Raw genomic sequence first — 14,744 nt, 5'->3', positions numbered from 1 at the left:
GGGAACCAAATTTCATTGCGGGTTCTCTGCACGTGATGGCATACTATGCTTTTGGATTTGATCATGATGCAAGTGATACAAATCTCCACATTTAACATATGAGTAGCAAAGAGATCCTTGACAAGTTGTTATAGCAACACACAGTCTGTGGACACTACTAAGGATATAACTCAGCTAATGGATTTGCTTGCATTGTTACAACTGAAACACACATCTGTACAACAAATTTCTGCTGCCTGGTGAAGTAATTGATTCTTCTGTGACCTTAAAGGAACAAAATGACTGTTGAGATTGACAAATGAACCAAATGATTGGTGAGATTCATTTCAAGAGAATATTTATAAAAGGTTCAGGCATGTTTGACTATCAGCCATGGGCATGAGAGTAGATTCTAAAAGTGGTTAAGAATACACAGCAACTTCACTGTATTTATTACACAGTGCTAATGCAAGTGTGTTTGGCACCTAGATCTTTTCAAAGAAAGTGATCACCTGCAGCTCTGAAAACTCCAATAAATTATAGGTAGTATGTTTTTTCCTAATTTGATGATGCGAGGAAGCATGGTGTTTAAGAATATTACCTTATGTGTAAAAACATTACCAGTGTTTAAGACAATTACTTTGTGGACCCTCAAGTTCAGACTGAAGTTATGCCAGCCTCATCATTAATGATCTGGATGATGGGGATGAGTAAATCCTCAATAAATTTGCAGAAAGTAGTTGATACATCAGATGGTTGAACAGCCATTCAGACCCCAATAGGCTTGAGGAATGGGCAGAGAAGAACCTCATCATGTTTGAAAAAAGGAAATGTAGACTCCTGCATCTGGGTAGGAATGACCCAGTGCATTAGTACATGCTGGGGACTGATCTTCTGGAATGCAGCCCAGCGGAAAATAATGTAAGGGTCCTACTGGTCACCCAGTTGAACATGAGCCATCAATATTCCCTTGCTGCAAAGAAAGCTGATGGTATCCTGGGCTACTTAAGGAGGCAGGATGCCACCAAATCAAGGGAGGTGGTCCTTCCCCTCTGTTCAGCACTGGTGAGGCCACACCTGGAGTACTGTGTCCTCTCCAGTACAAAAAATTACAGACTTACTGGAGTGAGTCAAAAAAAAGACCACAAAGATAATGAAGGTACTGGAGCATTTCTCATATAAGGAAATGTTGAGAGCTGGCATTGTTTAGCCTGGAGAACTCTTATTGTCTGATGGGAGGCTGAAACAGACCAAGGCAGACTCTCCTCAGTGGTGGCCAGCGACATGACAAGAGGGAGTGGAAACGAACTGAAACATGGGAAATTCTGTTTCAATATAAGAAAGGAATTTCTTTACTGTGAGGGTGACTGAACACCGGAACAAGTAGCCCAGGGTGCTTGTGGAATCTATATCCTTGGAGATATTCAAAAGCTGTCTGAACATAGTCCAGGGCAACTTGTTCCAGCTGACAGTGCTTGAGCATTGTCACAGAATCACAGAATCATTTAGGTTGGAAGAGACCTCCAAGATCATCGAGTCCAACCTCTGACCTAACACTAACAAGTCCTCCACTAAACCATATCACTAAGCTCTACATCTAAATGTCTCTTAAAGACCTCCAGGGATGGTGACTCAACCACTTCCCTGGGGAGTCCATTCCAATGCCTAACAACCCTTTCAGTAGAGAAGTTCTTCCTAATATCCAACCTAAACCTCCCCTGGCGCAACTTTAGCCCATTCCCCTTCATCCTATCACTGGGCACGTGAAAGAATAGATTAATCCCCACCTCTCTACAGCCTCCTTTAAGGTACCTGTAGAGAGCGATAAGGTTGCCCCTGAGCCTCCTCTTCTCCAGGCTGAACAATCCCAGCTCCCTCAGCCGCTCCTCGTACGACTTGTTCTCCAGACCCCTCACCAGCTTCATTGCCCTTCTCTGGACACGCTTGAGCACCTTGATGTTCTTCTTGTACTGAGGGGCCCAAAACTGAACACAGTACTCGAGGTGCGGCCTCACCAGAGCCGAGTACAGGGGGACAATCACTTCCCTGGTCCTGCTGGCTACACTGTTTCTTATACAAGCCAGGATGCTGTTGGCCTTCTTGGCCACCTGAGCACACTGCTGGATCATATTCAGCTGACTATCAACCAATACTCCCACGTCTTTCTCTGCCAGGCAGCTTTCCAGCCACTCATCTCCCAGCCTGTAGCTCTGCTTGGGGTTGTTGCGCCCCAGGTGCAGGACCCGACACTTGGCCTTGTTGAACTTCATACAGTTGGCCTGAGCCCACAGGTCCAGCCTATCCAGATCCTCCTGCAGAGCCTTCCTACCCTCGAGCAGATCAACACATGCACCTAACTTGGTGTGGTCTGCAAACTTACTGAGGGTGCACTCAATCCCCTCATCCAGATCATCGATAAAGATATTAAAGTGAACTGGCCCTAATACTGAGCCCTGGGGGACTCCACTAGTGGCCGGCCTCCAACTGGATTTAACTCCATTCACCACGACTCTTTGGGCCCAGCTACCCATCTTGTTTTTAACCCAACGAAGCGTATGCCAGTCCAAACCATGAGCAGCCAGCTTCTTCAGGAGAATGCTGTGGGAAACGGTGTCAAAAGCCCTACTGAAGTCAAGGTAGACCACATCCACAGCCTTTCCCTCATCCATTAAGCACGTCACTTTGTCATAGAAGATCAGGTTCATCAAGCAGTACCTGCCTTTCATAAACCCATGCTGATTGGGCCTGATCACCTGGTTGCAGGCATCATCCTTGTGTTGGACAAGACACCAGATGACTCTTCCAAGCTCAAATATTCTGTGATTAATTATAGTGCTCAGAGGAACAGTAGTGCAAATTACCTAATGGTCAACAACATTACTGTGTTCTAAATATGACACAGAATTTTTTTGCATTCCTCATCTGTAACAGACTGTCTTATCTACCCTTATTTTTAAAGGACTCACAAAAAAATTATTTACTTCTGTTACAGAAGAGCAAATTAAAACTGTTTGCATCTAAATTCCAAGAAGCTGTGACTTCAATATAACAAGATGCATTTTGTCTGACCGACAATTTATGTCTTGTTCTTGTTGTGGTTTAAAACTTGTAGGCAGCTAAGTACCACACAGCTGCTCTCTCACTCCCCGTCCTCAGTAGGACTGGGAGAGGGGAGCGGAGGGGAGGGGAGAGGGGGAAATGACATGGGAAAAAAAAAGAAAGAAAAAAAAGCTTGCAGGTTTGAGATAAGGAGAGGCTTAATTAAGGAAAAACAAACAAACAAACAAAAAAAAAACAAACAAGCAAAGGCCACATGGAAGCAAAAGGAGAAAGAAAAATATTCTCTACTTCCCATCAGCAAATGATGTTCACCAACTTCTTGGGAAGCAGGGCCTCAATATGTCTAGCAGTTGCTTGGGAAGACAAACAGTTTCATAACAAGTGTGTGCCCCTCCCTCCTTATTTTCCCCCAGCTGTTATTGGTGAGCATGACATCATAGGGTATGGAATATCCTTTTGGTCAGTTTAGGTCAGCTGTGCTGGCTATGTCCCCTCCCCTCCTCTTGACCACCCCCAGCCTACTAGCCTTTTTTGGTGAGGGGGTTGGAGAGAGAGCCTTTTCACTGTCCCAGTGCTGCTCAGCAATAGCCAAAAAGGTGGTGTGATACCAAGTCTACAAGTACAAAGCACAGCACTATATGGGCTGCTGTGGGGAAGGCTAACTCCATCCCAGCCAGACCCAGTACAGTTCTGAAGCCGCTACCTACCTCCTGAGATATAACAGAAGTGTGAATAAACCTTCACTTTTTCCTTATCGCTCATGATTTTATTCATGTTCAGCCCTTGTTGCTCTTTCCAGCCTGGGAGGTTCAAGTCTACTTAGTTGTTCCTCATACAGAAGCTATTCCATAATTTTAACCATCCTCTGTAATTCATCCAATTCTACCACATTATTTTTGAAATCAGGGGAAACAGAAATGCAAATATTACCCAGAATGTAAATGCACCCTGCATTTCATCTAGACCTCTTTTCCTATTTCTGAAAAAATGGTTCAGAATATTGAGGGAACCATTATCATGTACAATCTCTTTAAGTCCAAGACCTCACTCTTACATAGTAAGAGTTAACTTAAAATAGCAGCAGATAGCTTATTCTTGTGCTAGAATGTCTGTTCCTCCCCCAAGTCATCACTTTATACTTATTGAGACTGTTTCATCTGCCATTTTATTATTTGGTCATTCTGTTAAGGTCCTTATCCAGTTCTTCACTCAGCCTTTGGTTTTACTTCTTTTATTTTACTGGATTGGTTGCCCACATCCTTTGGGAGATTGCAACTTCTTAGGTATAAACTGGGAACATCATATTGGGAAATTCCTAAAGCATGCTGAAGATGACTTCCTGTCACAAATGCTTAGTGAGCCAACTAGGAAAGGTGCCCTCCTAGATCTGTTGTTTGAGAACAGGGAGAAGGCCTTGTGCGAGAGGTGATTGTAGGTGGCTGTCTTGGCCACAGTGATAATGAAATAGTTGAGTTGAAAATTTTGGGCACAAGGAAAATAAGGTCCACAGAGTTGCCACCCTGGACATTAAGAGAGCAAGCTTTAAACCACTCTGGGAGATAGTTAGCAGTGTCCCCTGGGAATCTACTCTAGAGCATTTAGGGATTCATGAGAACTGGTCGCTTTTCAAGAACCACCTTTAAAAGCCCAGGAGCAGGCAATCCCACCGTGTTGCAAGTCAACTAAGTGGAGTAGAAGACTACCTGGCTGAATAGCAAACTTCTTCTGGAACCAGGACAGAAAAAGAAAATACTTTTGTAAGCAAGGTCTGGCTTCACAGAAAGAGTACAGAGCTGCAGTTAGCATCTGCAGGGAGAAAACAAGAGAAGCCAAATCTCAACTTGAGTTGACATTGGCCACTGTGGTGTCAGACAAACAAAAAAGGCTTTTTCAAATATGTCAACACCAGGAGGAGTTTTAAGGAAAGCATTAGACTGATATTTGATGAATTTCGTCACCCAACAAGTAGGGATGAGGAGAAGGCAGAGCCATTTAAAGCCTATTTTGCATCAGTTTTTGATCTTAATGACAGAACTTGGGCTGCCCAGTCCTCAGAGTTGGGACACCCTGACTGGGGGAACAGTGACTTTCTACCCATGGTGACCAACACTGGACTCAATTCCAGGGCTGGTTCTGTTCAACATTTTTATCTACTAGCCGGATACAGGACTTCATAGAATCATTAAGGTTGGAAAAGACCTCCAAGATCATCTGGTCCAACCATCACCCTACTAACAAGGTCACCCACTAAATCATGACCCTACCCGCCAAGTCCAACCTTTCCTTAAACACCTACAGGGATGGTGACACCACCTCCCTGGGCAACCCATTCCAATGCCTAACTACTCTTTCTGAGAAGAAATGTCTCCTAATTTCCAACCTGAACCTCCCCTGGTGCAACTTGAGGCCATTCTCTCTTGTCCTATCACTAGTTATCTGTGAGAAGAGGCTGACACCCAGCCCCCCACAACTGCCTTTCAGGTAGCTGTAGAGAGCAATAAGGTCTCACCTGAGCCTCCTCTTCTCCAGACTAAACAACCCCACTTCCCTCAGTCGCTCCTCATAGGACTTGTGGTCCAGGCCCTTCACCAGCTTCTCTGGACATGCTCCAGGACCTCGATATCCTTCTTGTACTGAGGGGCCCAAAGCTGAACACAGTACTCAAGGTGCGGCCTCACCAGAGCAGAGTACAAGGGGATCACCTCCCTGGTCCTGCTGGCTACACTATTTCTGATACAGGCCAGGATGCCATTGGCCTTCTTGGCCACTTGGGCACACTGCCAGCTCATGTTCATGGCCAGTTCATGTTCACTGCCAGTTCATGTTCGTGTTCATGGCTCATGGCGAGCATCAACCAGCACCTCCAGATCTTTTTCCTCTGCACAGCTTTCCAGCCACAAAGCCCCAAGCCTGTAGCACTGCATAGGGTTGTTGTGGCCAAAGTGCAAGACCCGGCACTTAGCCATATTGAATCTCATCCCATTGGCCTCTGCCCATTGACCCATCCTGTCCAGATCCATCTGCGGGGCCTTCCTACCCTCCGGCAGATTGATACTTCTCCCCAATTTGCTGTCATCTGCAAACTTACTGAGGGTGCACTCAATTCCCTCATCCAAATCATCATTGAAGATATTAAAGAGGATGAGCCCCAACACTGACCCATGAGGAACACCACTCATGACTGGTCACCAGCTGGATTTCACTCCATTCCCCACTACTCTCTGGGCCCAGCCATCCAGCCGGTTTTTAACCCAGCAAAGAGTGTACCTGTCTAAACCATGGGCTGCCAGCTTCTCCAGGAGAATACTGTGGGAGACCATGTCAAAGGCCTCACTGAAGTCTAGGTAGACTACACCAAGAGCCTTTCCCTCATCCACCAGGCAGGTCACCCAGTCATACAAGGAGATGAGGCTGGTCAGGCAGGACTTACTTTTCATGAACCCATGCTCATTGGGCGTGATCCCTTGCTTGTCCCACATACATTGCATGATTGCATTCAAGATGACCTGTTCCATTACCTTTCCTGGCACCAAGGTCAGGCTGACAGGCCTGTAGTTCCCTGGGTCCTCCTTACAACCCTTCTTATACATGGACTTCATATTAGAAGTCTCCAGTCATCTGGGACCTCCCCAGATGACCATGACTGCTGATAGATGATGGAAAGCAGCTTGGCAGTCACATCTGCCAGCTCCCTCAACACCCTCAGGTAGTTCCCATCTAGCCCCGTGGACTTGTGACAGTCCAGGTGGAGCAGCAGGTCTCTGTTTTCAGATGAACTGCGGGGGTATCTTCTGCTCCCTGTCCCAGACTTCCAGGTCAGGAGGCTCAGTACTCCAGCCTGAATTATCACTAAGGGGTAATAATCAGAGGGGCGAACAAGGTCAGGAAGTTTCCTAGTAATGTCCCTGACCCGGGCCCCAGGGAAGCAGCAGACTTCCCTATGGGTAGGGTCTGGCCGACATATGGGGCGCTCTGTTCCCCTCAGAAGGGAGTCACCTATGACCATTACCCTTCTTTCTTCCTTGGTGGAGGAAGTCTTGAGGAGTGGAGTTGACTTCCGTGCCCTAGACTGCCTCCTGGGTGCACTTCCCCCACATCCTCACCACCCTGTCCCTCGAGCTCTAGGATCTCAAATCTGTTGTGTACGGGCAGCTGGACAGGCAAGGCGTGTAATGAGGGGGGTCACCTGCGATGCCAAGCAGGGACCTGTTTCCATTCTTCTACACCTCTCAAGTCCCCTCCCTCTGCCCGACGGGGCAGGAGGTCCATCACTTTTTGGGGTGTGGCACCCTCTGTGCACAAACTGCCACACCATGCCCTGTTTGCCTGCCCTGGTCGCCCATGCTCCCCAGGGGCTGCCTTTGTACAATGAGGGGGGCTTCTGGCTCCACCAGTGCCTCATCAGCCACCCTCAAGAGGGCTGCTGGGTCCTGGCAGCTCCCTTGGCTGCCTCAAGTGGCCTCGATGCCAGAAAAGTGCCTGCCCACTGCAATCCCCCACTCTGCTGCAGAACAGGACTGCCTCGGAGCTGATCACCTGGCGAATTGAACGCATCCTTAGCAAGTTCACTGATGGTATTAACTCGGGAGATGCTGTTGACTCTGTGGAGAAACAAGAGGCCTTACAGAGGACTTGCAAGAGGCCTTAAAGAGGCCTCCAATCCAGATAAATTGGAGCATTGGGCAATCAGCAGCAGCATGAAGTTCAGCAAAGGAAAGTGATGGGTTCTGCGCCTGGGACAGAGTAATACCAAACCCAGGCACAGGCTGGGAGACAAGTGGCTGGCTCAGCAGAAAGGGGCTGGTAGTTGACAGTAGGCTTAACATGAGGCATCAGTGTGCCCAGGCAGCCAAGAGAGCTGTCCTGGTTTCAGTTAGGACAGAGTTAATTTTCCTCCTAGTAGCTGGTAGGGTGCTATGTTTTGGATTAGTATGAGAAGAGTGCTGATAACATGCTGATGTTTTAATTGTTGCAGAGTAGTGCTTACACCAAGCCAAGGACTTTTCGGCTTCTCGCTCTGTCCTGCCAGCGAGTAGGCTGGGGGTGCAGCAGGAGCTGGGAGGGGACAGACCCAGGACAGCTGATCCAAACTGGCCAAAGGGGTATTCCATACCATCTGACATCATGCTAAACAATATACAGGGGTGGCTAGCTGGGGGGGGGGGGCTGACTGCTCAGGTATAGGCTGGGCATCGGTCAGCGGGTGGTGAGCAATTGCATTGTGCATCACTTGTTTCGTACACATTATTAGTAGTAGTACTATTATTATTATTATTATTGTTATTATTAGTTTCCTGTCTTAATAAACTGTCTCTATCTCAGCCCACAGGCTTCACTTTCCCGTTTCTCTCCACCATCCCAGAGAGGGAGGGGGGAGGGTGAGCGAACAGCTGTGTGGTGTTTAGCTGCCAGCCGGGTTAAACCACAACAAGAGCAAACATTTTGTGTTGCCTTAAACGCAGCATAGCCAGCTGGTCAAAAGAGGTGATTCTCCCACTGTATTTAACATTGGTGTGGCCTCTCCTTGAATATTGTGTGCAGTTCTGGGCTCCGCAATATAAAAAGGATAGTAAAATACTTGAATGCATGCAGAGGAAGGCAGAAAAGACTTACAGTCTTTGGTTGGAAAGGGCTGAAAGGCATGTCCTAGGCTGAGGACACTTAGGTTGTCTAATCTGGAAAAACAGAGTCTAAGTGGTGACCTCATTGCTGTCTGCAACTTCCTGAGCAGGGGAAATGGAAAGGGAGGTGCTGATCTCTCCTCCCTGATAACCAATGATAGGACATGAAGGAATGGCAGAAACGTGTACCAGGGAAGGTTCAGACTAGATATTAGGTAAAAAAGTTTTACAGTCAGGGTGGTCAAGGACTGGAACAGGTTTCCCAGTGAGGTGGTTGATGCCCCATGCCTGATGATGTTCAAGAGGCTTTTGGATAATGCCCTTAATAATATGATTTAACTTTTGGTTAGCCCTTAGGTGGTCAGGCAGTTCAACTCTTTGCAGATCCCTTCCAACTGAACTATTCTAATTCTAAATGACTTATTGGTAAACTGTCACTCCTTTTCAAGACCAAAGAGGAATTTGCTGCCATCAAGTTTATAATCATCAGTAGAGGACAGCACACTTTGTGTACTCCGCTTTTAGTTCTGATTCCATACATAAATAGGGCATGTTGGAAAGCTCATTTCCATTAACTAGAAATATATAAATGCCCCAGGCCCATAGAGTAAAAGAACAGATTCACCTAAGCTTTGCAGGAATGGTAAAGTCAAATGCAATATTAAACAGATCTCAGCTCTGCTACGTACTAGTGACTAAAGAAACAGCCAGTGTAGTAAAGGAAGTTTAGTCCATAGTTACATGAAAATCTTTCTGTTGGGAATAGAAAGCAAGGGTTAATTAAAGGTGAAGTTCTTCTCTTGCCTAAGCATGTGTTTTAATTCTTCATTTGAGAGTATATTATAGCTGAGATGATCTATTGACTAGCACATGTAGGAGCTTCTTAATGCTGCTTCCCTGACCTGTTGTGAACACATTCTAAGCACGACACTTGAGAAGTTAACCACATAAAGACATGAATGTTTTTCTATCAGTTTACCTTCCAGAATGCTAAGGCCACACATATCAGAGCTGGTGCAAGGAAGAGAATGTGACTGCCCTTTTATGCCACTCACAGTTGTGAGTCAGCTGTGAAGGTTCAGGTCAACTCTGAAAAATCTTGAACTACCGTGTGTTCTCTCTCTTCTCTATCTTTCAAAAGCTGTCTGGATTACTCTTACCCCTGTGACCCTTAAAGAGTTCCTTTTTCCTTTCGACTTACACCTTATGTTATACATTCAGCTTATATATATACCTTATATATACTGCCCTTATACCAAAAGATAAATGACCAGACTTCAGACTGTCCGGAAAGGGAAGACCTTTCCAAACAGGAAAGGAGAAAGGGAGAAAGATTAAGGGAGATTAGGTCCAAGATCCTATACATTACTGACTTTTGATTAGGCAGATGCACAGTGTGACAGGCAGCATTTTTACTGCTTAGGGCTCAGATAGTGTAGGATATTCAAGCCCAACTGGTAGCCCTTTAATACAGGCCCACAGGAAGAGTCAAAATATCTGCAGGAATTAGGCATCTTTCACTCTCCATCACTAGCCTTGAACCACTCCGTGTCACCTTCACTCTTTACAAACTGCTTTATCACTGTGGGAAACTGTTCCAATACTACATAGGCTATAAAGCTACCTGTAGGCGTAACTGTGTCAAAGAAACACCACTCTTAAAGAGCCACTCAATCACAACAGTTTAAATTTGTGAGGCAGTAACAAGAACTGCCCAGTGTAACCCCCCTGGGTCAACATCTGTGAGCCCTGCTCTACTCTTTTATCTGAGCAATATCTTAAGGAACAGAATGCCAGGGGTGAGGCAGGTACTGGACTGACCTGTTTCATTCTGAAGAACCAGTCCTGGGAAAGAAAAGGAAGGAATTCATATTTCCTCAGTTGGCAGAAAGATATTCAATAAATATAACTTGCTTATTATTTCTTGATGTGCTATTTCCTCCAGCCTTGTTGGTTTTATTTTCTATTCAAGCATCTAACTTCTGATACCTTACAAAACGTGGCATCATCATAGCAAGTATGTAGCACAATTTAGTATAATGTGATAACAAAACACCCTTAGATACTCTGGCATACCATTTCCAAATCGTTTCCCAAGGATTTTTGACTCTTTCACAACCTTTAGTTGTTTTTATTTCCAACACAACCCCTTTCTGTGAGTGTAGTCTTCTATCTCCTTCTCAGTTTCCCAGATCAGTGTGTTTGGGTCTGTAGTGAATGGGTATTATCTAAAGAGAATAGGCAATCGTTAACTGATGACATTTTTGTATTGAATCTTGAGGACTATGGGATTGACACAGCCAATTCCATAACAGTACAACAGCTGACTGTTTACACTTTTGAGAGTAAAGTTTCTCTTTAGTCTTCCCACAGGAACTACAGTGTCCATGTTAGGATGGACAGTAGGCCAACAAGAAGTGACAGCAGCCCTCACAGAGAGTAGATGGTTGTATGGGAAGGACAACAGTCCAGTGTCAGAGGCTGTCCATGAGAAGTTCCAGTGTAACATATAGAAGCTATCTAGTCAGGAATGGCTCAGCCTGATCTCCTTCATTTGGATGTAAGGTGAAAGAAATACTGTTGAATGGCTGGAGATGGTACCAGGTATCTATTAGGGAGGGCTGACCTCCTGCCTTCGTCATGATATCAGCCTTGCATTTCCAATGCAACTCTGTGGTATAGGACAGAAGTAAAATTCACAGCCAGGGCCAGACATTCCTTAGTATTGATACTGCTGTGGAAGGCCTCTTCATAAAAATAACATTGCAGACCTGGTATCAGAACACGGGTGCTAAAGGCTTTAGTGCACTTCCAACCAGTTCTGAATTTGCAGTAGCTGATTTAGTAGAATGATCATGTTCCCCAAAACTCAAGACTATAGGTCAAGAGAGGAGATAGGACTGTAATGATCAGTGAGGCAAAATTCAATATGAAACCTAAGTGTCCAAGTGGTCCTGCCACAAAGGACAACATATGTTCATCATGTCTTCTAGGTTCTTTGGGAGTAGCAACAGCACTTTCTGATCTTTGCATCCTTCATATTGCCTCTGAACAATATAAACGCAGGGACCAGTTGAGGTGTATCACATGGTTTTCATTCCACATATTTGTTTTGACCTTATCTGTGGCATGGGACTGGTGCAGTCAGGCTGCATGTGCAGCCTTCTTCGAAAACCATTGCTCTGCCATTTCTTCCGGTGCCTTTGCCTATATACACTCTCATTATTGCTATGTGTAAATGTAGTGTTTTCATTAAAAACCTTTATAGGATCACTGCTTCATCAGAGACATCCATGAGGCAGCTAAAGTAGACCATTCTCTAGCCCTGCAGCAACTAGCTTGGCAGTCGGATTGGTGAAGGTCTCCTGAAGGAACACAATGCCTAAATCAAGGAGTGTAACCAGCCCCTTCAAAGATCTTACCTCCATCCCATGGAGTTTAATGAAGAGATTTTGATCTGTTTCACCAGGAGGCTGAGGAACCTGGTGCCCAGCAGTGGTGGTGCCAGTGGTACCAACAGAGCTGTATAACAGCAAGTCATATAGACAGAGCTACAGTCCCAAGGGTGCTGGAAAGCATTCTGTCTCCTGGGTCCCCTTCCCTCCTTGAACAGGGCCCTCACTGATGAAGATGATGTGGTAATCTGCCATGGCAAGGGTCAGATGTATCTTCTTTCCAGAGCAATGAATTTTCAGTAGGTAGCACAGCTTTTCCCTCAGCATGATGACTCTAAGGAGTCTGCGGACCTGTGTAAACCCACAGTCCTTGTAGTGCCCAAAAGCTTCTGGACTGAGACATTCCTGTCCCTCTCTTGCTAAATAAATAAATAAATAAATCTCCAGCACAGCACAGCCAGTGCACCTAACAGAGAACACAGACTCCTCCCCACACAAAGACAAGCCGCAGAGCAAGTGGTCTAGCTTTTCAGAGGCCACATGAACACCAAACACCTCCTGAAGGTCGATCAATGTAGGGGGAAGATAACTTCAGGGACAGCAGGGAAAATCAGGGGGTGGGGTTAGAGGCTGGGGTATTAGTGGTTGTTCAAGAAGCAGACACGTTTCAGACACATAATCTATTTCTTTTTCGTTTTGGGGGGTGGTCCTTTGGGGACCCAGGAGTTGGACTCGATGATCCTTGGGCTCTGGTCAATAGCTTATAATGTTGATCCACAGTCACTCCCTGGATTCCTGTTCCAAATTTAACATTTTCAGATGATGTGGACATTAAATGTGAGCCCTAGTACCCAACACCATTTGCAGTATACATTCTTGCACTTATTCTGCTGACTTATTTTGTCCTAGATTTGAAATACGAGGCTACCTTGAAATACTACCTATTCCTGTCTCTTCAGTATCTGGAGACTTGCTCCCTCATGGCCCTGGAGTCCTTTTTCCACTTTCTTCCCCCTTGTGACAGTCAAAATTGCTTCTTACTGGTAAGCATACAGCAGCTTTGTTTTAATGAGTTCCACAGAGAAATTTCTGCAGCCTTCATGACAAAGAGTGACTCAGCACCTCAACCTGGGTGCACTTGCTACATGCAGTTCTTCCCTTTCGTCAACACTTTCTCAAAAATCAAAGTACAGGACTGATAGAAGAGGGAGGGTGTCCAGTGACTGTCATGCTGGCTCTCACTATCATCCCTGTAACAACAGCCAGTGATAACAAGAAAGGTTATTTCCACGGTGGAATTGCTTTGCCCTTGTTTGTGATTGATTTATTTTTTTTGGCTATCAAAAGAACTACTCTCTTCTTCCTTCTGTTTATCTTCATCCTTATCTCATATTATTATCAGGGACTGTTGTATGGGAAACAGGGAAGACTTGTTGTTTTGAGGCTACAAGACTACTTGTGTGCAGGAAGCTTATGTGTGCATTTATGGGTAGCTGCATTTGGACAGAAGAAGGACAAGGGAAATGGGAAGCATAGTCAAAAGTGTACAAGATTTAAAAGACTAGTTTTTATAGTAAATGGTATTTAAAAATATTAAATGGTAGTGATAATATGTCTGTACTATGACTTCTATATTGACATCATTTATCTCATCTATGGCTTCTATATTGACATCATTTATCTCAACTGAGACAGGACAGGACACACTAGTACAGTCAAAGCAAATAGTACTTGACATCCATGGAATTCATGAATAATTTATATCACTTGCACTAGTAATACAATTAAAGTGGTGAAATTCTGAAATGTAGGCAAGACCCTAGTATTACAAAGAAAAGGTTCATAGTTGCTTAAGACAGCCCCTTTCCTCATTTCTAGATGTGTTCCTGCCTCTTTCTTTCCTAGCATTCCTGTGGCCATGCATCAGCTAGATCAAAGAGCTGAGCTGCCTGAAAATGTTTTTTTTTATTATTTTTTCTTGCATGAGCTTCTTGATCATTAGTTCCAGTATCTAACAAAGTCAGACTGTCCTTTTCAACCAGCCTGTTCCTTAGGTCCCCTATGCCAGTAATGTGATCACATTCTCAGAGACATTAACAGATTCTTGGAGCTCAAGGAAATGTCTTTTCAAGCATTTCAAATTTGAACAAGAATTAGGAAAATGAAATCTATTTTTGCTTTTCTTGTATACCTCTAATCCTAGCCAGGGCCTCCCAGAGATGTCTGTCCATACTTAAGGCCTCTTCTTCCTGCCCAAATACGTCTCAGTGTTCTCCTAACATGTATTTTAAACCTTACCTTTTCACAAAGTCCAAATAATTTTATTTTATAAGTCTATCTTCCTCCTAAACTTTTCAGCTATGATCACACTTTTTCCTAGTTGTCTGTGGTTGATGTAGGAGGCAGCAGTCTTCTCTTGAAATTAGCCAAGTCCTATACAGAATCAAGAGCCCTAGCACAGCCTGTGCCAGCCCATTTCTATACAGCTCATTACTACATTTTCTTCCCACCCTTATGATGTCAGGCATGCTGCTTTCAACCAGTATAACTGTATGACTGACAGATTAAATGTGTGTCTATTAATTTTACCTGTGCAACAAGCAATCTGCAGGGAAGAGGGGAAGAAAGGCACAAATCATCTATGGGAGCATGGCCTGCCTCTCACCTCTGAAGAATGTTTTTTTCTGAC

General features: G+C 44.9%; 1 protein-coding gene across 13 annotated transcripts in view; it reads left to right on the top strand.

Annotated features, from left to right (window-relative positions):
* CLCN1 (chloride voltage-gated channel 1) overlaps positions 1–14,744 on the top strand; it is an 84,851-nt gene that overhangs the window by 6,977 nt on the left and 63,130 nt on the right. The window contains exon 2 of one of the 13 annotated variants that reach the window (XM_083798890.1): positions 12,965–13,098. The exons of the other annotated variants lie outside the window; for them this stretch is intronic. Coding sequence (XP_083655016.1) covers positions 13,036–13,098 — 63 coding nt within the window. The 5' untranslated portion in view covers positions 12,965–13,035. The remainder of the gene's footprint in view (positions 1–12,964; positions 13,099–14,744) is intronic. 13 annotated transcript variants of the gene reach the window in all.

The sequence above is a fragment of the Anser anser genome (assembly GCF_964211835.1).
Source record: "Anser anser genome assembly, chromosome: 1".
NCBI classification, from domain to species: domain Eukaryota; kingdom Metazoa; phylum Chordata; class Aves; order Anseriformes; family Anatidae; genus Anser; species Anser anser.
This window is presented reverse-complemented; position numbering and strand designations above follow the sequence as displayed.